General features: G+C 48.4%; 1 protein-coding gene across 8 annotated transcripts; it reads left to right on the forward strand.

Annotated features, from left to right (window-relative positions):
- Window positions 1-1444: 1444 nt before the first annotated feature.
- ZBTB21 (zinc finger and BTB domain containing 21) lies at window positions 1445-26852 on the forward strand. 8 transcript variants are annotated; one of them, XM_027091377.1, is made up of 4 exons: window positions 1593-2532; window positions 2991-3080; window positions 4517-4714; window positions 13135-20465. In XM_027091377.1, the coding sequence occupies exon 4, from the start codon at window positions 13147-13149 to the stop codon at window positions 16312-16314; it is 3168 nt and encodes a 1055-aa protein (XP_026947178.1). In that variant the 5' UTR covers window positions 1593-2532; window positions 2991-3080; window positions 4517-4714; window positions 13135-13146; the 3' UTR covers window positions 16315-20465. The 8 variants fall into 8 exon arrangements, 7 of the variants coding, with proteins under 7 accessions (XP_026947338.1, XP_026947256.1, XP_026947178.1 ...); XM_027091455.1 differs by lacking the exons at window positions 1593-2532; window positions 2991-3080 and adding an exon at window positions 1446-1578; XM_027091227.1 differs by adding an exon at window positions 12710-12872 and having other exon boundaries at window positions 1593-4714.
- Window positions 26853-27234: the final 382 nt, after the last annotated feature.

The following is a 27234-nucleotide window of genomic DNA, read 5'->3' on the forward strand; positions in this document are numbered from 1 at the left end:
CCACCATTCAGTTCAAAATACAAAGACACTTTTTCAAGCGTTTAAAGAGTTGCAGAAGAAAACTTTTAGGTGCAAGATTCTTCCTTTGAGACTGAGTCCTCTTAAAATTAGTGGAACGAAAACAACTGACAATAGAGCTGTTCATTTTGCAACACGTTTTTAATTTTAATCAACCTAATGCGAGATTATTTCTTGCACATGTTCCTCAGACGTTTCATAAATTTTTTTTTACCTAGGGTCGTATGTATAAACTCAACTTTAAAAAATTAAATTTATCTGAAAACTGACATTTGGAAAATATTAAACAACATGGATTTAAAAGCCAGCAATTTAAGCATTGGTCCTAAAAATTATCACTTTAAAAGGCAGTCTCGGGAATTCCCTAGCGGTCCAGTGGTTAGGACTCAGCGCTTCCACTGCAGGGGGCACCGGTTCCATCCCCGGTCGGGAGACTAAGATCCTGCATGCACCCCGGCCAAAAAACAAAACAACATGCGGTCTCCTCTCCATTCCAATCTGATGTGTTTTGTTTACCTTGCCTAACAGAACCTTTCTGTAGAGTTAGTGTGTACAGTTTGGCATTTCTGTTACACCAATTTTCTGGTTTTGAATGAGAGGGAAGTGAGTTTTCTAAATAATGGGCTTGTAATACTCATGCAAGAAAACGACAGTCTAGGAGACAGCAATTGAGAATTGATATTAGAGAAAGTAAGTTAGTTGCCCAGCGATCGCTTAAGCCAATGCCTATTAAAAATGAAGGTTTTGTCTGTGAACACGCAGCTGACAAGTGGATGCCACGCGAGGCTGAAGAGCAGAGCTGCCACCCCCATCTGCTCAGGCGGGGTGAACCTGGAGGCCCGTTCACCCCAAGTCAGCACCGAGCGGTCCCCAGCGATCAGAACGTCCAGCTGGGAAGAAGCGTTAGCGCCCAGGTTGGTTCTCAGCAGGTCGGACGCCCCGTCGAGAGGCGTCCGCGCCGCCGAGATGCACCTGGACCCGCGCACCAAGGGGCTGCCGTCGGAAAACAGTCCTCCGAGGGCCGAGCGGAGGCGCCGCCGCAGCGCACCGGGCCGGGAAGGGGCACCACCCGGCGAGCCCACCGGCGCGTGTCCCCGCGGCGCCAAACCCACCGGGACCGCCAGGCAGAGCGCGGTCCGCGCCTCCGCGATACGCGTCCCTCCAGCCGCCGCCGCCGCCTCCCATCAGGGCGGCCCACGGGGGAGGCGCGCCCCGCCTCGAGCGGGGGGAGGACGCCGGCGCGTGCGGCTCAGGAGGAGGAACACCGGGCGGAAGGCGCGCGCGGGAGGACGCGGCGGCGGTAGCGGCCAGCTGCCTGCCATCGGGCCCGCCCCGCCCGGCCCCCCGCGCCGCGCACCTCCCTCGCCCCGCCCCCCGGCGCCTGGCGGCCAATCACAGGGCCGCGCACGTGACGAGCGCTGCCTGCGATGACCTCATCCCTGGTGTGGGATGACGTCAAATTCAAGATGGATGGAATCACAGCGGCAGCGGCGGCTGCGGCGCGCGCGAGCCGAGTGTGAGCGGGAAGGGGCCTGGCGTCTGCCTCGGGGCTGAAGACCGGTGAGTAACTGTCAGGCCCCTGGCCCTAGGAGAACTGCGGGGCCCGTGGGAGGCCACAGCCTCCCCGCAAAACGCGGCCTTTCCTGACGTAACTCTGAGGTGATTTCTCTCCTCCTTTTTCTCTCCGCCGGCGGGTTGCGGGCTCGGAGCGCTTCTGCGCGTGCGCCGGGCCCGGCTCTCACCGAGCATGCCCCGGGCTCCCACGTAGCCCGTTTGCCTTCACACTGCGCATGCTCCTTGCCCGCACTTGGCCTCGCCCTCGCCACTGCGCACGCTCCGTCCCTCACTGGGCTTCCCTCGCCGGGCCCGGCGCCCTTGCGCCGGGCGGTTGGGGCGCCTTCCGGCCGCGGGCGCGTGCTCCATCCCGGGCAGGTGTGGAGGCCGGCTGGTGTCTGCCGGGGCGCGCGGGCGTACGCGGAAGCTGCGGGGCCGGGGGACCCCCGCACCTGCCGCGGCCCGCGCCCCCGCCCCACCGGCCCTCGAGTCCCGCCTAGCGGCCGCCGGCGCATCCAACCATTGACCCGAGTGGACTGCTTGCCCCGCCTCGCCTCGCCTCCTGGCCGGCCCCCCGCAGACCCCCGGGAGGACCGGTCTCCCCGACTCTCCAGCGCTGGCCCCGAGCGTCTCTGCTGGAATGCGGAGCGCCTCCCCCGCCTCTCGGGAAAGCCCCCGTCTGAAACCTGCGGCCGGAGGCGTAGGTTGCCGACCGGCCGCGCTGGAGACCCCCGCCCAGAGACCTCCGCGGGCCGGACTCCCCGAGATCTTTTCTCGCCCAGACCGCTTACCTGGCGCGCGTTCACTGGCCCCCGTACGGGAGAGCATGGATGTGACCGCGGGAACGCCCCTCGGTCCCGGCCCTCCACCCGGGTTGCTGCGCGCTCCGACCGCAGCGCCGCGCGGTTCTGGAGGACGCCGCTTCGGCAGCACCGTTCAGAGGGGTGACCGTAGAGACAGGTTCTCCAGCGGGGCGGCCTGGCAGTGGGAGGTGGGGGAAGCGGTGACCGGAGCCCGCGCAGTGCACAGCGCCCTGGGGGTCTTAGGGCGGGAGCCACCAGCCCCGCTCACGCCCGGCATCTGAGGGCGCCAGGTATTGCGCAGCATCCAGGACTGCTGACAGCGGTGACACTGCGTCATCCATGGGGAGCCTGCGTTGTGGTCTGATTCCTTGTTCGGAAGAAAGTGGGTTAATCCGTGTCAGAAAGGCTTCTCGTTGACAGTTACTTCTGAAAACTTTTACCCGCTGGTGCTTGGAGTAAATCCTTCATCCACCTTAATGACTAATAGTCATGACGTTTAAATATGAGTACCAGTAAATATCAATGGTAAAAAGAAAGTAGACATGGGGGGCATTGGTTCACTTCAAAATAACGTTGCATCTAATTTATTCTTCCTTTTTACACTGTTCGGTGTAGAATGTGCTTCATTCTCTGGAAATAAAAGTTGCAAAGGATATGACCCCTGCCCTTGAGGAACCTGACCGTGTTCATGGCAGGGCGTGTTAGGTGTGTAACAGGAGAGGAGCCAGGGTATTGAGAGGGTCTCTGGGTGAGGGGAGACGACCAGAGGGACCAAAGCCAGCGGGGGTGAGGAGAGCAGACGCCAGAGCTGACCACGAGCAAGGCTTGACGGGCGGTGGGCACTGGCTAGAAAGGAAAGAGAAGAGGTTTCCAGTTTGGGAGACCTGCTGGCTGGCAGCACACCGAACTAAACAGGAAATACGTGGGGACCGGCAGATGTGGGAGGGTAGGGTCCTAGGTACCATCCTGGACAAGAGGGCTGTCCTGTGATGGACGAGTCCCGAGAAGCCTCAGCAGGGATACAGAGTTGGAAGTCATAGGCCGGTAGCAATTAAGGCCACAGGCACTCACGCACAAAGCGAAGACCACGGCCACGCGCCGCTCTCTGTGCCGGATGCTGGAGCAGCAGAGATGCGCCAGCCCAGGCCTCGAGCCTTGGTAATGGTTTCCCTCTTTAGGCACCTGCTGGGCCTGCACTAAGCATTAGGAACACACAGCTGACAACAGGGCTTCTTCCTTTTAAGGACTCTCATGAGAGGGTAGATATAAAGGCCGATCATTCAAAATAGATGTGTTATTGCAGAGGGGACGAAGTACTGTGGTAGCTTAGATGGCTGAGCTACTGGCCAGGAGCACATCACTAGAGCTTTGTAGAGATGGTGACGTTTAAGCTGGATCTTTCTGTAGAGGTTAGCCAAGTAAAGGAAAGGTAAGAAAGACAGTCGGTGGGAATTGGGTGTGCAAGTTTGTAGGGTAGACGCTCACCCTCATGCTGTCCAGTAAGGGTGGAGAGACGAACTGTGATCAGAATATGAAGACTCTTGCATGCCAGTCTGTAGAGTGTGCATTTTATCTAGGGAGGAATAGAGAAGTCAATATAGTATTCTAAAGGGCACCGGTGGGACCAGCTCTGCTTTAGGAAAACAAAAGGCACGGACTCCACTCCTGCATCTAATCAGAGTGTCAGAGTACAGAAAAATCAACAGATATTTATTGTTGTGTGAGACACCACGTTGGGCATTGTGAAGAGTGTCAAAAGACATTAAATAGATTCCTAGTCCTTAAATAGCTTTTACATTTCTGCTGGGGAGACAGACAACTTACAGTATTCGGCACTGAATAAACACTGCGTAAATGGCGTCCCTCTGTAATGCTGCAGTTGAAAGGCGTTTGCTCGTTACAAACTGCAGTGGTCAAGGAAGGTGTGTATATTAGTTAGCTAGGGCTGCTGTAACAGAGCACCACAGACTGGGGGCCCTGAACACCAGCAATGTATTTCCCACAATTCTGGAGCCTAGAAGGCCAAGATGAAGGCTCTGGCAGGCTTGATTTCTCCCGAGCCCTCAGCTTGTGGACGGTCATCTTCTCTGTCTTCACATGGTTTCTCTCTGTGTCTGTGTCCTTCTCTCCACCTCTTACAGGAACACCAGTCACGTTGGATTAGGGCCCACCCTTAAGGCCTCATTACAACCTACGGTCTCTTAGAAGACCCTGTCTCCACATACGCTTACATTCTGAGGTGCTGGGGGTTAGGACTTCGACCTAGGAATCACAGGGGACAGTCCAGCCCACGACCGAAGGCTTAATGGAGGAAATGGCCTTGAGCTGAGCTTTGAAGGGTGAGTAACGTTCAGCTGAGTGGGGGCGGGGGCGGGGGGTCTGGGACATTGCAGATTGGGTGACAGGAGAAGCAAGACCTGCGGGTGGTGTCTCAGAGACAAAGTATCTGAAGCAGGAAGTTATCACGAGGCGATAACTAAAGGAAGGAAAATTTAAAAAGTAGTTTGAAACCAGATTTACAGAGCCTTGAAGTCCATGTTTTTAAAGTTTTTCATTTTAACCTAATGGAGAACCATCGTTTTTATCATTTTATTTCTTTTTAGTCAGGTCTTAGGTCTCAGCTAAACTGTCACATCGAGGCATTTCCCGACCACCCCCTCCAAACTCTGGTTCCCTACCCCCCGTCATAGCTTCCTATTTATTTCCATTGTAGCTCTCAGCACAGTCAAAAGTTATCTTTTTTTACTTGTTTCCCTGTTCATCGTCTGATTTACCCCACTGGAAAGCGGGGGCCTTGTCTGTTCTGTGCGACCCTGTATTTCACCTGTGTCTGTCTGTGCCTTACCTGTAATAGGAGCTCGGTAAAGAAGCTGAGTTCATAATAGTAATACCTAATGTGTGCGTCCAGCGGACTATCAGAGTTTTGCTTTCGGAAGCTCAGTCAAGGTGGATTTGGAGGCCATGATAGGAAGGACGAGTACCACTTGGAAATCTATTAGTCAGGGTCCTTTAGTGACAAGAGCAGAAACTGCCAAGCCAGCTTGAATAGAAGAAGAAATTGAAAGGTAGAGAGAGGGCTGCTCTTGACATTGAAGGAAAGACAAAGAATTGGGCCGGGAAGGACGAAGACCAAGGTAACTGCAGGAACCCGTGTAGCGGGCACTGCAGGCTGCACTTCCAGGCCAGGGCTGAGATAAATCAGCTCCGCTAGTTGCTGCCTTTGTTGTTCTCAGCCCATATTCCAAAGGAGAAAGTTTCTAATGGGCTGGGCATTGGTTGTGTGCCCAGTCCTGAGCGAGGGGAGCACAGCGCCTCAGACTCCTCGGGACGGGGGTGCTCCAGCGGGAGGGGCACAACAGGAGGCTGCTCTGTTAACCGGGGTGCATTCTGCTGGGTGAGGCGGCACGCACACCCTAAGACCAAATCAGACCTCCTCTCCACACAAAACCTGTGGTGAGATGGGGTCCAAGGGGGTGACATCGCTGCTCTTGAAGGGTCAGATCAGCAAGGCTGGCTTTGAATGCCCAGGCGCTTTCGAGGATGTCTGGACATCTGCGTTGTCTCCAAGTGAGCCATGATGAGATGTAAACTCAGAGCTGACTGCCTGCCACCATCTCATAGTAAAATCAAATGGACAGAGTCAGGCCAGACCCAGAGGTGACGGTTTGGGAGTGAGCGGGCTGTGTGTTTATATTCCGAAGCCAAATGCAGATGCTTTGTTTTGCTAACTACGTGTTTGCATTCCTTCTTTCTCCCGGTGTCATGGTTAGGGCTATATAAGCGATCTCCAGCATTCCAAAGGCTTGTGTGCCCGGAGTTCAGTTTCACGTTAATGTTTTGGATTAAAGAGAGATTTTCCTATAGAACTGGAGTAAGGGTTTTGTGGGCTGGTCTTGGAGCAAGTTTGATTTACAGTGTACCTTAGCTCTGATACCAGCCTGAGTGTTCGTCTCCAAAACTCGAAAGCTGCTGTGAGGTTATTTGGTCCCTTCTCATCTCCCCTTCTGCGCCCAGTGTTCACCTCCTGATGTCCTTCTATCCGAGTGTCTAGCTCTGCTTTGCTTCTGTTTATATCCCTGGAATGTTCTATAGTCCAGAGCTGCCTGCTTTCCTCCATCTCCTTAAAAATTGTAACTTCCTACAGTTGGTATAAAGAGGGAATTATTTGCACTGAATTACGTTATATTAAGATATGAATTCCCTGCCCCTCTTAGCACTCGGTACGTGAGGACTTTGAGGCGGTGGTATGAAGTAGTTTTCTGGAATCCAGTTGTGAAGTGCGCCGTAGCCATTCTAGGGAATTGGAACTTCATTCAGGCCAGGGGCTTCTGGAGTTTTTAAGCCCTGGCACTATTAGATGCATGTTTCTGGAAAGTATCTACGGTAGAATGGTGAAGAGTGGAACCTGTAGTATTGATATCATTATAATTGTCCGGTAAGCAATGAGTCCCCCATCTTCCCGCAGGTCCCCACGGTTCACTCATCGACCCTCCCACCCCTCGGCCAAATTAACTGCTTCCTGTAAACAGTATTCTCGGCACTTTTCGTATGCTTTGTTATGTTTAGTCTCACATGTCTGTCCTACCGTGGAAACGTTCAGGAAAGGAGGAAGAGAAGTAGAATGCCCGCATGCAGACGGGAAACACCACATGCACCAGGAGCTCGCACACATACGGCGCCTTTTGTTCTTCGTGAGAATCCTGCGTGGTGGGCAGTGTTAGCCCCATTGAACAGGTTGAGGAAACGTGTGCTCAGGTTGAGTGACCTCTACAAGGTTACATACTTAATAGGCGGCAAAGCCAGGATTTGAGACAAGTAGACTAATTTGACAGTCTTTCCCGTGGAGCTGCAGTGACGGCCATGAATTGTTAACTGTATAAAGATTCTCTCATTTTGAAATATCAGGAAACAACATGAAATAGAAACAATTTAGGCAGAGTTTGGGGAGATACTTGTGTGCAGGGACCCAAGTGGTAGGCAAGCCCGCCTCGCTTCAGGAGCTGGTTTTCCCGGGGGGTTTCCTCCCAGCCTCTTCTATGGTAGAGGGACCTTTTCTTTCATGTTTCACCCACTTTTCTTGTAAGAGCACCAAGGTTTCCACCGTGACTGAGTGGTGGCGGTAGCTTGGGCGCTGGAGGCTCATGCAGACGAGCAGTGGGCAGGAGGGGCCAGGGATGCAGCGAAAGCGCACATGTCCGCGTCAGAGCCTTCAGACCTGGGATGCTCTGTCCTCTGTGAGTCAGAGGTCCTGAGTGTCCACGAGAGATTGGAGTTTGATGACCCAGCAGATTTATGGAGGAGAAGGTACCTCCAGCACGAAAGCTGGCCTCCCCTGAGGCTGCAGAGCAGACAGGCACGCGGCTTTGAGCGTTCGGTCTGCACATCCACCAGCTACAAAGGGTTTTCTGGATTATGTCATGACATGCAGCAGTCATGATTCTCACCCCCGTTTTTGCCTGCGTTCTTAGTGTAGCATTTTATATTTTTAATGAAGTTGTGAAGCTCAATCAATATACCTACTGTGTCATTAAAACACAGAAGTCCAAAATGTTAATTGTTTGCAGCTAGACCAGGAAAGGGGCCATTGTTAAGCTTTGATGATTGAATTAAAAGGTAAAAGCAAGGGCCTCTGCGTGAAGGAGAGGAGTCTGCACTGTGTGCTCCTGTCACCTCAGACACCGAGAGCCCTTGTCCTGGGCTCCTGAAGAGGATGGGAGAGGTCACTGTCCTCCGATGACCCTTGGGGGGCCTTAATTTTGCTCCGGGGGCCTCATGCCTCCACCCCCTCCCCAGCCTCATGACCCGCCCTCCCCTACGTGTGTCTTTTGCTCCAGCCAGGCACTTGGCCTTGGCTCTGTACTGAACACACTGCTCCTGTCCTTGAAGTGTCCTTCACCTTTCCTTCCTGATGCCCATATTTTCTGAGTCCTGCCTGTTCAGGACACTTCTTTTGTAGAACCCCTTCCCTGACCTTCCTCTCACCTGGACCCAGTGCCATCACCTGTACTCCACCTGTACCTCTGCACCCAGGCTCCCTGACCTTCCTCTCACCTGGACCCAGTGCCATCACCTGTGCTCCACCTGTACCTCTGCACCCTGCCGCCGGGTGCTTAGCACACCGGAGCGTGTGGTGGTTTGACTTCCCCGTTCCCACGCAAGGCCAGGAGCTGTAAGGCAGGACCATGCTTGTCAGGCTGCCACCCTCCCTGTCTGGCCAGTTCTAGCACATACTAGACCGGTGCCCAACCATGAGAAGTGTGTAACGTGATGACCAAGAGTCCAGGCTCTGGGGCCCGACTCCCAGCCCCACAATTAACTGACTGGATGACCTTAGGCACACTACCTGACCTCTCGATGCCTCGGTTTCCTAATTTGTAAAACAGGGATGATGGCAGTACCTAGCTCAGATGTTTGTGTGGGAATTAAAAGGTACGGTATGCAGGTGAAGAGCATGGCCTCCAGAGCCAGGTCACCTGGTGTGAATTCTGCTGTGCTCCTGACTGTCTGTGCAAACCTGAGCCTCAGGCCCATAGCCTTAACCCTGTGTGCCTCAGTTTTCTCAACTGTAAAATGGGGATAATGATGGTACTACCTCCTAGGGTTGGTGTAAATATTGAGTTAAAGCCTGAAAACTGTTCACAGGGCTGCGTGGCAGAGCAAGCGCTCAGATGTTAGCTGCTGTTCGTGCCCAATCAGTGTCTCGGGAATGGTATGGAAAAATCAGTACCTGGAGCTGTTCTGCACTGTTATCAGGAATTTGGACATGCTTAGCCACTTCTCAAGCAGGCGCTCTCGATGATGACTATAAATTAAGGCTAGAGGCGAATGAATGGTTTTAAATTCCAAATACTTTTCAGGGACGGAGACCATTCCTCTTACAACTCAACTCTCAGTGACTTATTTTTCCCTAATTTCCTGTTTCATTCAAAAAGTATGGAAGCCTGTGGTTTAGGGATTAGAAGCAGTTACTTAGAACAAAAATAGAGGTCACGATAATTTGAAGGAAGAAAAAGAAGGAAACTTTTCCCAACAATGACCAGTGAGAAAATGCGGGTTTCTTGGCCTGTAGGAATAGGGAGCGGCTGGTATGTGCATTAGCGTTGCTTCGTGTCCAGGGGTGCAGAGATCTCAGTTGGTTTAGTCCTCACACAGCCGCTTGGTTTCTTAGTTGGGGTCCCCCAAAAGCAGACCCTGAGACAAGGATTCAAGTGTAGATGTTGATTTGGGAAGTGATCCCAGGAAGCATAAGAAAGGTTGCAGGGAGGGCTTCCCTGGTGGCGCACTGGTTGAGAGTCCGCCTGCCGATGCAGGGGACGTGGCTTCGTGACCCGGTCCGGGAGGATCCAACATGCCGCGGAGCGGCTGGGCCCGTGATCCATGGCCGCTGAGCCTGCACGTCCGGAGCCTGTGCTCCGCAACGGGAGAGGCCACAGCAGTGAGAGGCCCGCGTACCTCAAAAAAAAAAAAAAAGGTTGCAGGGGAAGTGAAGCAGCAAAGGATGCCCGTGAAGGGTACATTAATTACCAGGTTCCTGCTCACATTTAGTATATCTAAACTGAATTCCTGAAAAAAGTCTGAACCAATTTTTCAAGCTTCATCTCAAGTAAGGACATCCTTCCAGTTCTGGCAGAAACCTTGGAGACACCCTTACCTCCTCACCTTCTTACCCTCTGCAGTCAGTCCGTTAGAAATCCTAATGACTGTCTTTACCTCCACCACTGCCCCGCTGGTCCAGGCACTGTCCTGTCTCACCTGCATCAATGCGGTGGACTCCTAGCTGACTTCCCAGCTTACACCCTCTCCCATGGTCCATTCTTTGCAACAAAGCCAGAGGAATCTTTCTGAAACAAAATTCAGGTTGTTGTCATTCCTCTTCTCAGAATCTTCCAACAGCTGCCCTGGTAAAAAGTACAGTCCCTCCGGTGGTCCCCCCAGCCCTGCACAGTGTCTCCCCAAGCTCCTTCAGTGTCATCATCCACGGCTGCTTCAGCTCTGCTCCAGCCCTGCTGTTACCTCGTCTCTTCCCTATGCCTATATGCTCTTCCCTCAGTGATCCTTATGGCTCATCCTTGCGTCCTTCAAGCCTTCTGAAATGTCACTTTGTTGAGTGAGTGAATAGGTGAATGACGTGAAGTTCTGGTAAAATTTGTAGTATGTTATAGGTGCTGAATAAATGGTAGCGATTATGGTTTTCTTTCCTGATTCTCACAGTAACATTATTATCCCTGCTTTACAGTGGGGAAGACTGAGGCTCAGAGAGGTTGATTAGCTTAGAGCACTGACCTTCAAACTGTCTTAACTCTGACCCACAGGTAATCTAGAGATGATTTAAAGTATATGGGAGGATGTGCGTAGGTTATATGCAGATACTACACCATTTTATATAAGGGACTTGAGCATCTGTGGATTTTGGTATCCGCAGGCTTCCTGGAACCCATCCCCTGCAGATACTGAGGGACCACTGTACATCTCACCCCAGTGCCGGCTTACATGTGTGGAAATGTATGCGTATAACTTGTGAAAGTTTCACGAGATCGTAGTCAGCCTTACTACATTTGAGACATTTGGACTTTTCTACTCTGCCCTAGTCGTTTTTTTCAGTTGTTCACTTCAGACCACTAAATTGATTTTAAGAAACCCTTTTGAAAAGTACTTGTCCAAGCCTTTGATTCTGCATCTGCTGTTTTTCCCTATGGCAGCATCTGAACTAGCTGTCTCAAAAATTAATTGCACTAAAAATAGTGTTCACAACACGGCTGAGTTATGAGGGTGGCATTATAAGCTTATTTTTTTCTCTGCTGACCTCTGTAAATGATGACAGGGGTTTCTTTGCACATAAATAGATGTGTGATTACAAAGACAGTATAGTAGGATTAAGGGAGAAATTTAAATGGCTAATCAAAAAAAAGGAAGGGACAGTCTCCTTCTCAAGCACTCACCATGGAGGTGAAGCGATGCCAGGCAAGAATGAACCGCAGCTCGGTACAAGCTGACCAAGGCAGTTGTCTGTGGACGGGCTCCAGGCGTTGTCTCTGGAAGCAAAGTCACGTCTCCACGTCAGTCAAATGGAGTCAGTACCTCAACAGGAGCCAGATCAGTGGTGGGAAGACCGGGGATCACGCTTGGTCACTCCAGGTGGTGGCCTGGGAAACTCTTCCCTGCAGATTCTCCTGAAGAGCGCAGAGGCTAGTTGACCAGCAAAGCCTGGTCCTGTGAAGCCCGAGGAGAACCTGCAAACGTGCGGGTACCTTGTTTGGTGTATCTCTAGCTCACCCTCTAGGGAATGATAAAACTGTCCAAATAGTCTTAGTTACTCTGAATCCATTTTATATTAAAAAATAAATGTCATAACTATTTTAAAGAACAAGATGGCATTATAAAACCAAGCCAGAGACGAGACATTACCGTAGCAGCAGCCTGAGGGAAGTGTCAGATTTGGAGAGTCAGGTGTCCTCTCTGTGTGAAATGGCTTCATCTTCGTCAGAGGTTAATCTGGACCCTTTTATGCTGAATTAAATATCTATTAACCCTGCAGTTTCTGAAAATTAATTGCACATTTGTCAAGTCCTTACTAGGTATGACATACAGGCTCATGTAATTTTCGCAGCAACCCTAAAGGAGGGCACAGTTGTTAACCGTCTCACTTGAGGGACCTGCTAATCTGAGATGCTAGTGGACCACAAGGGAGGATCTCAACCCCAGCCTCTTGGCAGACACCCACCCCCGCCACCAGCCCCCCACTAGGCCTTTAGATCTCACCTTTAGATTTGAAGGGAGTTTCAGTGAAATCTCAAGTCAAACCCCTTAGTTTAGAATTAGTATAATTAAGTCTAGATCCAGGCTAAAGCTTCTACTGTGCTATTGTTGAAAGTGTAATTTGGTAAGGAAATAGTGTTCGGATTGCAAGGTGTTTAGCATAAGAAAGAAAACAAACTTCTTTATTCTTTAATATTTCTAACCTTTGCTAAACACTTTGATGCAATCGTAATTAGCAAATGATTTTCCTCTTTCCAAATTCTTACCTATTTTTTAAATTTTTTTTTTTTTTTTGCGGTACGTGGGCCTCTCACTGCTGTGGCCTCTCCCGTTGCAGAGCACAGGCTCCGGACGCGCAGGCTCAGCGGCCATGGCTCACGGGCCCAGCCGCTCCGCGGCATGTGGGATCTTCGCGGACCGGGGCACGAACCCGTGTCCCCTGCATCGGCAGGCGGACTCTCAACCACTGTGCCACCAGGGAAGGCCTCTTACCTATTTTTGAGACCTCTACTTTACAGCCTATTGTTAATTCACATTGTGTTTAATCATATTCAGTAATAAAACTGCTTTCCTTTCAGAATTACGGACTTTATGGGGTTCGGTACTTCATACTTACTCTCTGAGCCAATGAAGAATAGAATTAAGCCTCAAACGGATGTGGGCCGTAAATATGGATAATAAACCTTGTTTTCAAATATTGCTTCTCTACGTACCTGCCAAGTTCTAGCTGCCTTTTTGCTGGTATGGAAATGCCTGTTACAGACCTTAGTGCTTAAAATCCTTCAGTTTTAATGACTGATGACCTACCTAAGCCATGAGACTTGTTTCTGTATATTTTCCTTGTTACTTAAGTAAGATTATTCATCCAGAAACCTCGTGTTGGGCCACAGTCTGCTAGGCACTGGCACCTGTGAGAAGACAGCTGGCGTTCCCGGCCCTCGAGCAGCCCTCGTCTGGGGAGCTTCCGCCACCCTGCTCACGCGACTGCACGTTTGTCTTTCAGGTGAGCCCGAGCATGGAGGGGCTGCTGCACTACATCAACCCAGCCCACGCCATCTCTCTCCTGAGCGCCCTCAACGAGGAGCGCCTCAGAGGGCAGCTGTGCGACGTGCTCCTGATCGTGGGGGACCAGAAGTTCCGCGCGCATAAGAACGTCCTGGCCGCCAGCAGCGAGTACTTCCAGAGCTTGTTCACGAGTCAGGAGAATGGGTCACAGACTGTGTTCCAGCTGGACTTTTGTGAGCCAGATGCTTTCGACAACGTGCTGAACTACATCTATTCTTCGTCTTTATTTGTGGAGAAAGGCAGCCTTGCTGCTGTGCAGGAGCTAGGCTACAGCCTGGGCATCTCCTTTCTGACCAACATCGCTTCTAAGACGCCCCAGGCCCCCTTTCCAACGTGTCCCAACAGAAAGAAGCCCTTCACGGAAGACGATGAGAACAGTTCTCAGAAGAGAAGCGTCATCGTTTGTCAAAGTAGAAACGAGGCCCAGGGGAAAACCGTGAGTCAGAATCCAGCCGACCTCAGCCACCCTCCTCGGCCCTCCCCCGGCATCGCCGTCCAGGCCAACACCAGTAAGGCCCCCGGTCCCAAGCCCACGGAGCCAGCGCACCACGTGGCAGCAGCTGAGAAGAGTCGGCCGAAAGATGGCCCCGCGGGCCTCGCGAGGCCCCCCGAGCTCACCGGGCCATCGGAGGAGCCGAGCCGAGGCAGCCTGGCCAAGCGGGGCGCGGCGCCGCCTCCGAAGCCCCCGCAGGACCGGGGGGCCGCGGACGAGAGGCCGGGCGCCAGCACTCCGCTCCCCCGAGGCGTGGCCGTGGAGCTGGCACTGCGGAGCCCGCGGCCGCCCGTGCTGTCTCTGCGCGGCGCCCCGGAGACGCCCTTCCTGCTGAAGGAGGCGGGCCGGGGCGGCGGGCCGGGCGAGGACAGGAACCTGCTCTACTACTCCAGGCTGGGGCTGGTGATCCCGGCCGGGCGGCCGGTGCCCGGGGGCCAGGGCGTGGACAGGAGCGGCCCGCTCGTCAAGAGCCTCCTCCGCCGCTCGCTGTCAATGGACAGCCAGGTCCCCGTCTTCGCGCCCGCCGCCGACCTGCAGCCCCCGCAGGGCTCCTGCTCGGGCTCGGGCGACGCGGTGGGGAGCTCGCTCGGCGCCTTCTCTCAGGGGCCATCCTCCAGGGACGCGAGCGAGGCGGCGGCCCCCGACGCCCGGGCCCCGGCCCCGCAGCCGCACCGCCTCCGGTCCTTCAGCGCGTCTCAGCCGGCGGAGCGGCCGGGGGCAGCCCCCGGGCCCGAGGTGCGGGTCAAGGCCGAGCCGCGCAGTCCCCCGGAGCCCGGCGACATCATCCGTGTCACAGTGGGGGACGCTGCGGCCACCACGAGGGACCTGGTCCCGCAGGCGGACGACGACCGGCAAGACGCAAGCCGACTCCCGGCCAAGAGGCGGTTCCAGGCGGACAGGAGGCTGCCGGCCAAGCAGCCGAAGGCCGAGGGCCGGGGCTCGCCGGGCGCGGGAGACCCCCGTGCGGAGCGCTCGACCCCGCCTCTTCTCGAGGCCGACTTCCCGGGTTCTGACTTGAGCAAGGACGAATTCGGCGAGCTGGAGGGTGCGAGACCAAACAAAAAATTTAAATGCAAACACTGCCTTAAGATCTTTAGATCCACGGCCGGCCTTCACCGGCACGTGAACATGTACCACAACCCCGAGAAGCCCTACGCCTGCGACATCTGTCACAAGCGCTTTCACACCAACTTCAAAGTGTGGACGCACTGCCAGACGCAGCACGGCATCGTGAAGAACCCGTCCCCGGCCGCCAGCTCGCACGCCGTTTTGGACGAGAAATTCCAGAGGAAGCTGATCGACATCGTGAGGGAGCGGGAGATTAAGAAGGCCCTGATCCTGAAGCTGCGGCGCGGCCGGCCCGGCTTCCAGGGTCCCGGCAGCTCCCCCGTGCAAGCCATCAAGAGGAGCCTGCGGTCCCGGGCCAAGGGCGCGTACGTGTGCACGGCCTGCGGGAAGGCCTACCGCTTCCTCTCCCAGCTCAAGCAGCACGTGAAGATGCACCCGGGAGAGAAGGCCCTCGGGGCCGGCAGGGCCACGAGGCCCAGGGAGCGCGCGGCGCCCGGGGGCCCGGCGGGCGGCGGCTCAGAGCTCTACCTGTGCCGCCTCTGTAACGCCAAGCTCTCTTCTCTTCTAGAGCAGGGGAGCCACGAGCGCCTGTGCCGCACGGCCACCGTGTGCCCCTACTGCAGCCTCAGGTTCTTCTCGCCCGAGCTCAAGCGCGAACACGAGGGCAAGTGCGAGTACCGCAAGCTGACCTGCCTGGAGTGCATGCGCACCTTCAAGTCGGCCTTCAGTATCTGGCGGCACCAGGTGGAGGTGCACAACCAGAACAGCATGGCCCCGGCCGCAGGCGCCTCCCCGCCCCGGCCCGACCTCAACGGTGAGGCCAGCGGCCCGACCCGGCCACAGGCCCTGCCCGAACCCGGCCGGGCCGACGCCGCCACAGCTGCCGCCGCCGCCGCCACCGCCGCCGCCGAAGACGACCCCGCGGGCGGCCGCGGCCCCGAGCCCGTGAACTTCGACCCGGAAGACGCGCCCTGCCTCCCCGAAGACCTCAGCCTCTCCAGGCCGCTGAAGGTCCAGGTCAAAGAGGAGCCGGCGGAGGGGGCCGAGGAGGAGGCGCCCGAGCCCGGCGCGGCCCCTAAGGACCTGTGGCCATGCGAGAAGTGCGGCAAGACCTTCCCGGCGCCCAAGCAGCTGGAGCGGCACCAGGAGCTGCTGTGCTCCGTGAAGCCCTTCATCTGCCACGTCTGCAACAAGGCTTTCCGCACCAACTTCCGGCTCTGGAGTCACTTCCAGTCCCACATGGCTCAGGCCGCCGAGGACCCGGCGCACAGGGAGCCCGAGGTGGGCCCGGGCCCCACTGGCTCCCCATCGCCGCCCCCTCTGCCCCCGCCGCTGCCCAAGATCCAGCCCCTGGAGCCCGACAGCCCCACGGGCTTGCCCGAGAACCCGGCTCCCAGCGCCGACAAGCTCTTCGCGGCCCGGGAGTCAGACACGCTGTTCTACCACGCGCCACCCCTCTCGGCGATCACGTTTAAAAGACAGTTTATGTGCAAGCTCTGCCATAGGACATTCAAGACGGCGTTCAGTCTCTGGAGCCACGAGCAAACCCACAGCTAAAAGGCCGCGCGCCTTGCTCCTGGGAGACCGGAGCCCCTCGCCGGATTTCAGCCTGTGCCGTGAGCTGTGTCATAAGGAACAAAACATCTTTCCAAAAGGAGTAATAAAGGTTGCGAACTGTCATACTTGAATATAAGTTTGAGGGAAACTGATGTTAATCAGCAATGTCCTTACTCAACCTAGAAAAACTCCAAAACACCTTGTGCTTCTGGACCTACGGTCACAGGATGGCTTGACTTCGTTACTGTTGAAATTTGTTTTTGGTCGTGTGCATGGTTCCTCATTCCATGGTATCAGTATAATCTTTTACTTGAGGTGGTTTGGGTTTTTTTTGTTTTTACTGATTTGCAATTAGTGAAACACTGTTCAAGTATTTCTTCTTTTGATTCTCTTAAGACGCCTAAGTTCTGGTTAAATCTCAGCCGTGTTTGTAAGTCCAAAACGTATCGGATTGAAGTGGAGTAGTTTGCAGTATTAAGATCTTAGAATACTTCAGCAATAAAAAATGATAAACCTCAACTTTAATAAGTTATCCTGACACTTGATAAAAATAAATATTTGGTATTTTGTGGTCATTGAGAACTTTTTTTTGTATGAAAATTGTGAGATATAAATCAGCAATAGTAACACTTAGATTTTTATAAAATAACAAAAACTTGCTCTTGGGTCATTTCATATAATTAGTGATGGAAGACTTGGGAAATGAAAACATTAAGATTTCTGGAAGCCCTCCACGTCGGTTTCCAAAGCTTCGGTAGTGGCGGGCATGGTAATCAAACGTGCTCCGTCACGGCTCTGAATTCAGACCAGCATCGAGGGGCTGTGCGTGTTTGCTTTCCTCTGGTTTGCGCTGTCACAAATGGAAACTCTCAGTGTATTGGGGACAGAGAACAAAGATAGCATATGGCACAAATTTTGAATTTAACAACATTAGTGTAACAAGGTCAGGACATATATTTACATAGATCCCAAGCCTCCGGAGTGAGTACAGCTGCTCTAAATCCCAAATTACCGTTTACTCTCAGACACTTGAAGCAGAGGGAGAAGCCACACTGCAGTCTCCACATGCTTTTCAAGAACAATATATACAATAATCAGCTTTCCTGCCTCTCTGTCTTGTGATTTCTGGTAGAATTTTTTGGAGTTGATGGTGGTAAGATGTCCACAGTGAGACCATTATGCTTTAAGTCACTGCTTAATATTCCATAAATATGTATTAAAGTACTATCAAGGGTCCAAAATTAGTGTTTGCTACTTATTTTGGCCCATAGGGCTTGGGCTTCTTTTCTTTTTTATTGTTTTGTGTAAATTGTAATTCAAAGCCTTTCGGTGGGTGTAATCCAAAGTTCAGTGGGGTGTTTCAAAAGGAAAAGTTTATTTCATTGGCAGGGGTGGGGAAGTGAGCTGTATAAAAGTAGAAATATTGTTGAAACCCCTAAGTTCTTTCAACGTAATGATGGATTAAGCCTCCAGGTTTATTAATTTTTTTGCAAGCTGTTCTTTCAGATAAGAAAGTCAACTACTGTGACTAAGGAGTAATCTGCTGAGTGCCTAAATTGGTGCTCTAGCAGCAGAGAAGTCTACTCACCAGTCTCGTAACCCGCATTCCATACCGACGGTAGGAAGGGGATTCTTATTTTTTATTGAAACACAAGCATTTTTATAAAATTTTAACTGACTTTGTACATTGTAGAAATTACATATGAAAGTTTGCCTTTTATTCTTTCATTTGGAAACTATCAAAAGTCCCCAGCTATGGTTACTTCCTATTTTTGTTCTTAAATTTGATGGAGAAAGTAAAGTCAAATCAAGTTGCAGTTATTGATTATTGCCATCTTTGTGTTGTCTTGAAGAAATCTATGCATTTTAAAGACAAACCGAAAACGTGATTTTATGTGATGGATTACTGTTCTTTGAATTCACTGCCTGTATAATGTGGTATTTCTTACTCTGAACGTCCTGGTAGCTATCACTTCAAAACAAGCCGGTTTCCTTCAGAGTGATCGTTACTTATGGCTGTGGAAGGATGGGTTGGTAATTCCACGATACATGGGATCCTGGCGTTGTAAATTCAGGATCCCAGGACTTGAACCTTTATGCTACATTTTTGAAGATTTTTTAACAACGTTAATGAATAAAAAATATTTTTGATCTAAATATAGGCTCTGCATATCTGTTAGATTTTAAAACTTGCCAGTGTTTGGTCTTGTTCACATTTTTGTCTAGGCAAGGAGCATAAGATTTCAAAGAAAATTTTGAACCAAAAACATTTGTAATGCAGTTCTGGTTTTTCTATTACTTTTTATACTGTACCTTAAAAGCATCAGGCTGAAAGAGTTTATTTTGGTGGTCAAAAAATAGGCTTCCACTCATTTAACTATTTTAAGTGTTAAGATGTAAAATAATGAAAGACACATAAATTGCTTTATTCAGTAAAGTTTTGTTTAAGAATGTTTATCTCAGCCAGTAGGCAAATACTTGGTATAAGACAAGTTGGCCTTTTCTTGCTGAAACACGTTAGCCAGTAAAGATATTCTTGAAGATGTTTTTTTCTGATTGTAATTAATTTTTGAGAATGTAAAAAGCTCTTTATTCCTTGTAAGTATTCAGGATGCCTGCTTTTTTATGCAATTGTGGAAAGAATGTCAGATGTTTTAATATATTCTTTGTTAATCGGAAAACTTGTTATTGAATCGTTTTCTTCATTTGGGGGAGGGAGGAACACCACAGAAAGTGTGTTTTTATCCAAGTAAGCAATGGAGGTAACAAATCGTGTGCATTTTTTACAGGTAAAATATCTAAAGAGTAATAGAATATTCACCTTTAAAACTAGTTGTGGTTAGTATGCGTTTATAATTTTGTCAAAATATACAGCTGACAGTTCGACAGTGATGTTGTCTGCATTCATAGGGAGGTGGATGTGGCTCCTGGTTTTCTGTTTGGGAACAGATCATCATGGCCTTCTCTTTAAAAATATGCCCCAGCACTTAATCTCCGTGATAGTCTGATCCACACACAGCACCGATTGGTGCTAAGAGTAGGAACTGAGACAAGAATAAAATGTGCCCTTTGGTGGAGAAAAGAGGTGTAATCAGGCCAGCCGGACGGTCGGATGAGGGAGGGACAGGAATGGACTGATCCAAGTCGGCCTTTGTTCCCTCAAACTGTGTGTGTGTGTGTGTGTGTGTGTGTGTGTGTGTGTGTAGGGATGTGTGTGTGTGTAGGGATGTGTGTGTGTGTAGGGATGTGTGTGTGTACAGCCAAAATCTGGAACTTTAGGAAGTAAAGTTATTTTCATTTTCTTACTGCAAAAATAATGTCATTCATAACAGGTTTCTTTATAAATTGCACTAATTAATATTGGAATGTTACGAGTCAGTTTATCAATTTCTGATGTGTCTGATTTTTTTTGCAATAATTGTGAAAAGCATTATTGATTTAAATAATGCTAGCACATATTCTTTAATAAGTTCTTTAACACTGGCTTTTTTTTTTAAGTTTTACAAGTAGGTTTTTCTCTTGTGGCTTTAGCACTTTAAGGAGCTTGACGTTCGCATAGTTTTTGGTGTGCCCACTCAGCGCTTCCCGGCTGTGTGCACTAGGGTGCCCCGTTGCCACGTGACTGGGGAGAAAACTCACTGTCCGTGTTTAGATTCTGGAAGAGAAAAAATGAGTCAATGTCAGGTTTTTAAAAAATTCCATTTAGAGACAGTCGTTTGGGAACCAAAGTATTTTACTGTAAATCTTTAAAACAGTTGAATTCAGTGCTCTTTAGTCATTTATTAGTGCTGTCCAGATTTTCCACAAAGTTATACTTGGTTAATACTAATTCTCAAAAGGTGATAATTTCTTATCGACATTAATCCAAGGCAGTTTCAAAATTTTCATTGAATGAATGCTTATTGCTAAAAGAAAAACAGATGTGGCTGCTTTATAACTGTGTGTATTTTGTTGTCATACGCCTCAGCAGAGAAATCATTGTTCAATTTTATTTAGGAATAAGCTTTTTTGGACTGAAAACTCATAGTAAAATAGGACTTCTACCTAATGTTAAGCCATTGCTTATTTGTATCCAATTATCTGTTTACTTTGCTTAAATCTTGACTAAGGTTGATTGGAGTCAATAAATTTGTACTGTATTTTGTTTTGAATCATGGTCTCATTGGGATGTTTTGGACTTTAATTATATAATGAATAGAGTTTAAATTTATGAAAATTTAATTTATGAGATAAAGCCCTCCTCTTTGGGTAGTACGAATAGCCCCTTGAATCGTGAGAGAGATTTAATTCCCCTACCACTCCAGGTGGCTTGTAGAATGAAATTTGCACTGAAGCTTACTTGGACACCACAAATACATGATAATTAAAACCCCATCAGGGACTTCCCTGGTGGTCCAGTGGTTAAGACTCCGCACTTCCCCTGCAGGGGGCGAGGCGTGGGTTCGATCCCTGGTGGGGAAACTAAGATCCCACATGCCATGTGGTGAGGCCAAATAAAGAAAAAAAACCATAAGTGGCAATCTTTATCCACCTTTTTTTTTTTTTTACTGTTCAGATGAGTAGTTTTTAAGCTGATTGTGGGGTAAATGCATGAAAGGAATGTGTTTAGCACCCTGCGTTGACATTTCAGCATAGCAATCGATAAACTAGTTTTGTTTCATGTTTTAAGGGTTTCCACGCAGCAGCATCTTTTATCATTCTAATCTAGCTCTTCCAAAACACCAAGACGTGTTCACTCCTTTGCTATTAGCTTTCCCTGCAAGTGAAGAGCTGGGGTGACCAAAGCCGAGTCCGTCCATCTGGGCTTGCCCTCGCCTCTTCCCGTGGTTTTGTTTTCCCCGCCTGATATCCCAAACTAGCCTCTCCTGGGAGCCTCTGGTTAAAAGTTTCTTGAACACACTGCACCAGGAATAAGTGGTTTAATCTTTATTTTAATCTGCTTTAGCCCTGCTATTCAATTTGCCACCAAATTTTGTTTTGTTTAAAAAACTTAGGTTTGCCTTTTGTTCTTAGTAATCACGGCTTTTTGAGGTTGGGGTTGTGGCACTCCTGTTGCATCCTCGGTCTTAGGCACACACCCAAGACAGCAAACGCTTGTGGTGACAAAACCATGTCTCCAGCATGGAATATTTCCCCAGCCAGAGGCCAGATCTTGGCTCTGTGAACCGTGGAAGTTGAGTGGCAGGTATTCCTCCTACACGGCATTTGTCTGGGGAAAATGTTCCCCATGTTGTCACAGAAGCACTTTAAAAATAAAGCCTGGTGTAGCCCTGCTGTAGCGTGAACTTGGCTGTCGTGATCGGCCATCAGCCCCTACCCACTGCATTAGGGTGCCTGGGTCCGTTTGTTGACCTCACAGTAATGCAAACTGCTTTTCAGCCAGCTGTATCTCTTAGGTCCCACTTACTGCGGTTGGCATCATTTCTTCCAGAAAATACTTCCTTCCCCTATCCACCCACTCCTCACTCCAGCCCAAAGAACTCGTCCTCCTAAGTGTTCCCATAAGACCCTGACATGGTCCTGCCATTCCCCTTGCCACCTCCGTCTAACCCTGTATGGTTTATGCCACGAGGCTGGGAGGGGCCCGAGGGCAGGGGCTGTTATTATCCATCCTCATCTCCAGGGCCAGGCAAGGGAAGGGATCTATGAAGTATTTGATACATAAATGCAGCAACAAAATCTTGTCTGAGATGAAAGACAACCAGACTGATGATTTTCAGCTAATATTAGGAGACTTCCTGAATACTTCTGCATGTATTTCCCAGAATATTTTGATTCAGCTACTTAACAAGAGACCCAGAGTGTATTTTAATTTTTCCATGGTTCTCAGTAAGCCCAAGGAGAAATGGAAATGTTCAATTAGCAGGTCTTAGGTTAACGAGCCCCTTGAACTGTGCAGACGCATCACCCTTGTGCTGCTCTCGCAGTTCTGGGTGTGTGGCCCATCACGGCTAAAGTGCCCGTTAGGTCACGCCGGTGTGGCCAGTTGCCTGGTAAGTTCATCAGTAAACCTAGGAGTAGCAGTAGCTAATCGATAGCTCTTCCTGGTGATGTAGGAATAACTGATGCAGGTGCTCTCACTGCATGTGAAGCAGGCACACGTGTGTCTGAGAGTTTGTAAAATAGCAACGGGCTCGTTTTCCTCCCATGTTATTTTTATTTTTTTTATTTATTTATTTATTTTGCGGTACGCGGGCCTCTCACTGCTGTGGCCTCTCCCGTTGCGGAGCACAGGCTCCGGACGCGCAGGCTCAGCGGCCATGGCTCGCGGGCCCAGCCGCTCCGCAGCATGTGGGATCTTCCCGGACCGGGGCACGAACCCGTGTCCCCTGCATCGGCAGGCGGACTCCCGACCACTGCGCCACCAGGGAAGCCCTCCCATATTATTTTTGACTTTCCCTTCCTGTCCCCTGCTCCCCCGCCCCCTTCTCAGATACCCCAGTCCTCTCTGGTCTCCCTCACTCTGGAATATTCCTCAGTCTGTCTTTGACTTTTACGGCCTTGATCATTTTGAAGATTGTGGACCAGTCATCCTGTAGATTCCCTCAACTGGAGTTTGTCTGGTGTTTTCTCATGATGAGACCATGTCATGCATTTTTGTACCGGAATGTCACAGAGGCCGTGTTCTTTCCATGTCAGCCTATGGGTGGCGTGCGACGTCTGTTTGTCCTGTTACTGGTGGTGTTAATTTTAATCATTCGACTGAGATCTTTTCTACCAGGTTTCTTCATGTTTTTCCCCTTTGTTGTTAATATTTTGCAGGGAGACGTTCTGAGACTGTGTAACGTCCCATTATTCATCTCAGTTCCACCCACTAACTTTAGTCATCTGTTGATATTTCTGTGTCTTGCCTGAATTATTTTTACAATTGTTTCCAAAGGGAGATTTTCTCAAACCTTCATTCTTTCTTCATTTATCTGTGGGCTTTCTACTGCAAGACATTAATTTGTTCATTTACTTGTTTATGTCTTGTGGATTCATGGATTCCTGTTCTATTCAATGGGTTATAATCAGTTGCCGCCATTTTTGTTTTCATTTTCATGCTCAGATTATCCTAGATTTAGCCAGTGGGAGCGTTACACTGGCTTCTCTGACCTTTGGCATGCCCCCTTCATTCCTTGAGTATCTTCTCACTTCCTGACACATCAAGGTGTTCCAGACCCATCTCATTCCTTCTCTGCCGGAGCCTGGGGAGTCTGATTCCTTTTAGTGGAGAATGGTGTTTGAAGACCGGGATCTGGGCGTTAAGCATGCTGATTCTAACTACCGTGTGGAGGCTCCCAGGCCCTTCTGCGGACGGGCTTAAAGGGGAGAAACACACACACATCTGAATTTATCTGGGAATCCTGTAGACCTACTGACATATTCAGAAATCTATGAGTTCACATCCGTAGCTTCAATTCCAATCCAACACCACACGATGTATTCTTTGGCTGCCTCTCCAGGTTTGTATCTCTCCTCTGTGACGGTGAGAAACTCAGCTCCCATTACCTCAGTTTCCCTGCCATGTAGCCAATCTCCAGCTCCCCTTGGGCCTGCTTTCCACACTCAGGCTGACTGCCGTCCACGTGGGGATCTACCTTATGGCTTTTAACAGAGGAGAGAAGGATGGAGGGAAGGAAAGGAGGAAGGAAGGAAGGGAGGAAGGAAGGAGGGAGGGAGGGAGGGAGGACTATAATTGTTTCTTTTTCCTTTCAGTTCTATCAGTTTTTATATCATGTAGTTTAACACTATGATATTAGGTGCATAAATGTACAAGGTTGATTAATTGACCCCTTTAACATTTTTAAAATGACCTTCTTTATCTACTGTGAAACCTCCTTCATTTGTATTAATATAACTACTCCAGCTTTCTTTTGACTAATTTGAGCGTGGTATTTTTTTTTCCGTCCTTCTACTTGTAACCTATTTGTGTCATTATATTTAAAGCATATTTCCTGTAGGCATGTATTTGGGTACTGATTTTTTAAATCCAATCTGACATCTGCTGTCTTTTAATCAGGGTATTTAGATCATTTATATTTAAGGTGATTACTGATCTGGTTGCATTTAAATCGACCATCTTATTATTCATTTTCTAATTATTTCACCTATTCTGTGTTCCCTGTTTTCTTTTTTTGGATTAACTGAGTTTTTATGATTTCGTTAATGATTTTTTAATTACCTTACCTTATGGGTGATATAAGAATTGACAGTATATGCTTCTCAGTCTTTGTGCTTGGTTGTCATACATTTCATGTCTGTGTATGTCGTTAGTCCCACAATATATTGTCATTATTTTGCTTTAAATAGTCAATTAAATTTTTAAAGGAATTTAATTAATAAGAAACAAAGTCTTTATATTTGCCCATATAAGTTTCCATGCCTTGAGCCCTTCATGTCACCTGCAGATCCAAGTTTCCATATAGTATCATTGTCCTTCTGCCTGAAGGACATTAACATTAATATTTCTTGTAGAAAAGGTCTACTGGTACTAAATTATTTCAGCTTGTCTAGAAAAATCTTTATTTTGTCAATTTTGTTTATTTTTTATTGAAATATATTTGATTTACAATATTGTGTTTCTTTCAGGTGTACAGCAAAGTGATTCTGTTATACATATATATGTATATATTCTTTTTTTAAAATTCTTTTCCATTATAGGTTGTATTTTGCCAATTTTGAAAGATTGTTTTGCTGGGTATAGAATCCTAGAATGGATAGGGTTTTTTTTTCCCATTTTAAAGATATTGCTTTGCTGTTTCTACCTTGAGTTATTTCCAGTGAGAAATCTGCTTTCCTTATCTTTGTTCTCATATACATAATATACCAGTTTTGCTTTTAAGTTTTTCTCTTTGTTACCAAATTTTTTTGTGTGTGAGAAGAGTGGCATTGTTTTACATTAAGTTCTTTTTACATAAATTTACATCACATTTTTTTTATTCAAACAGAAAGTCACAAAAATTATAATCATCCTCATCAGCTCACTCAGTCCCATGTAATTAATTTTTTTTCATCTTGATGGTTTGTTAGCAATTTTATGAATGCATCAGTTTTCCATTACAGTTCTGAAAAGGCTTATTCATTCAGTTCAGCAGTATAGTCAGTTACTAGAAACCTGTACTTGTCAGAGTCTTTTCCATGAATTCCTTGAAGATGAAACCCTTTTATAGAAACATTTTTGCAAAAGCATCAGAGTACACCCAGAACTGTCTGTAAATGACAAAAGACTTAAAAATGACCACGGTTAAAGATTTGAAGAAAGTTCATAATAATGCAATTGACAAGGAAATTTAGTTATTTCTGAGATATACATTTGAAAGTAATAACTAGAATTATGACTTATAACGTTATACCAGAACACATAAGATTTTTAGGAATTTCATGTAATGTCTGAAACATTTATATTAACATATTTCCATACAAATACTCCAAAGAAAGTTTAGTATAAGTTTTTCTAGTGTTTTTTCTAATTTTTGAATTTTATTTTATTTTTTTATACAGCATGTTCTTATTAGTCATCAATTTTATGTATAAAACACATCATCATACATATCAGTGTATACATGTTAATCCCAATCACCAATTCAGCACACCACCATCCCCACCCCACCCCCCGCGGCTTTCCCCCCTTGGTGTCCATACGTTTGTTCTCATCTGTGTCTCAACTTCTGCCCTGCGAACCGGTTCATCTGTACCATTTTTCTAAGTTCCACATATATGCGTTAATATACGATATTTGTTTTTCACTTTCTGACTTACTTCACTCTGTATGACAGTCTCTAGATCCATCCAAGTCTCAACAAATGACTCAATTTCTTTCCTTTTTATGGCTGAGTAATATTCCATTCTATATATGTACAACATCTTCTTTATCCATTCGTCTGTCGATGGGCATTTAGGTTGCTTCCACGACCTGGCTATTGTAAAGAGTGCTGCAATGAACATTGGGGTGCATGTGTCTTTTTGAATTATGGTCTTCTCTGGGTATATACCCAGTAGTGGGATTGCTGGATCATATGGTAATTCTATTTTTAGTTTTTTAAGGAACCTCCATACTGTTCTTCGTAGTGGCTGTATCAGTTTACATTCCCACCAACACTGCAACAGGGTTCCCTTTTCTCCACACCCTCTCCAGCATTTGTTGTTTGTAGATATTCTGATGATGCCCATTCTAAGTGATGTGAGGTGATAACTCACTGTAGTTTTGATTTGCATTTCTCTAATAATTAGTGATGTTGAACATCCTTTCATGTGCTTCTTGGCCATCTGTATGTCTTCTTTGGAGAAATGTCTATTTAGGTCTTCTGCCCATTTTTGCATTGGGTTGTTTCTTTCTTTAATATTGAGCTGCATGAGCTGTTTATATATTTTGGAGATTAATCCTTTGTCCGTTGATTCGTTTGCAAATATTTTCTTCAATTCTGAGGGTTGTCTTTTCGTCTTGTTTACAGTTTCCTTTGCTGTGCAAAAGCTTTGTAGTTTCATTAGGTCCCATTTGTTTATTTTTTGTTTTTATTTCCATTTCTCTAGTAGGTGGGTCAAAAAGGATCTTGCTGTGATTTATGTCATAGAGTGTTCTGCCTATGTTTTCCTATAAGAGTTTGATAGTTTCTGGTCTTACATTTAGGTCTTTAATCCATTTTGAGCTTATTTTTGTGTATGGTGTTAGGGAGTGTTCTAATCTCATACTTTTACATGTACCTGTCCAGTTTTCCCAGCACCACTTATTGAAGAGACTGTCCTTTCTCCACTGTACATTCCTGCCTCCTTTATCAAAGATAAGGTGACCATATGTGCGTGGGTTTATCCCTGGGCTTTCTATCCTGTTCCATTGATCTATATTTCTATTTTTGTGCCAGTACCATACTGTCTTGATTACTGTAGCTTTGTAGTATAGTCTGAAGTCAGGGAGCCTGATTCCTCTAGCTCCGTTTTTCA

The sequence above is a fragment of the Aethalodelphis obliquidens genome, unplaced genomic scaffold (genome assembly GCF_003676395.1).
Source record: "Aethalodelphis obliquidens isolate GAN/ISIS:26980383/991018 unplaced genomic scaffold, ASM367639v1 scaffold1, whole genome shotgun sequence".
NCBI lineage: Eukaryota > Metazoa > Chordata > Mammalia > Artiodactyla > Delphinidae > Aethalodelphis > Aethalodelphis obliquidens.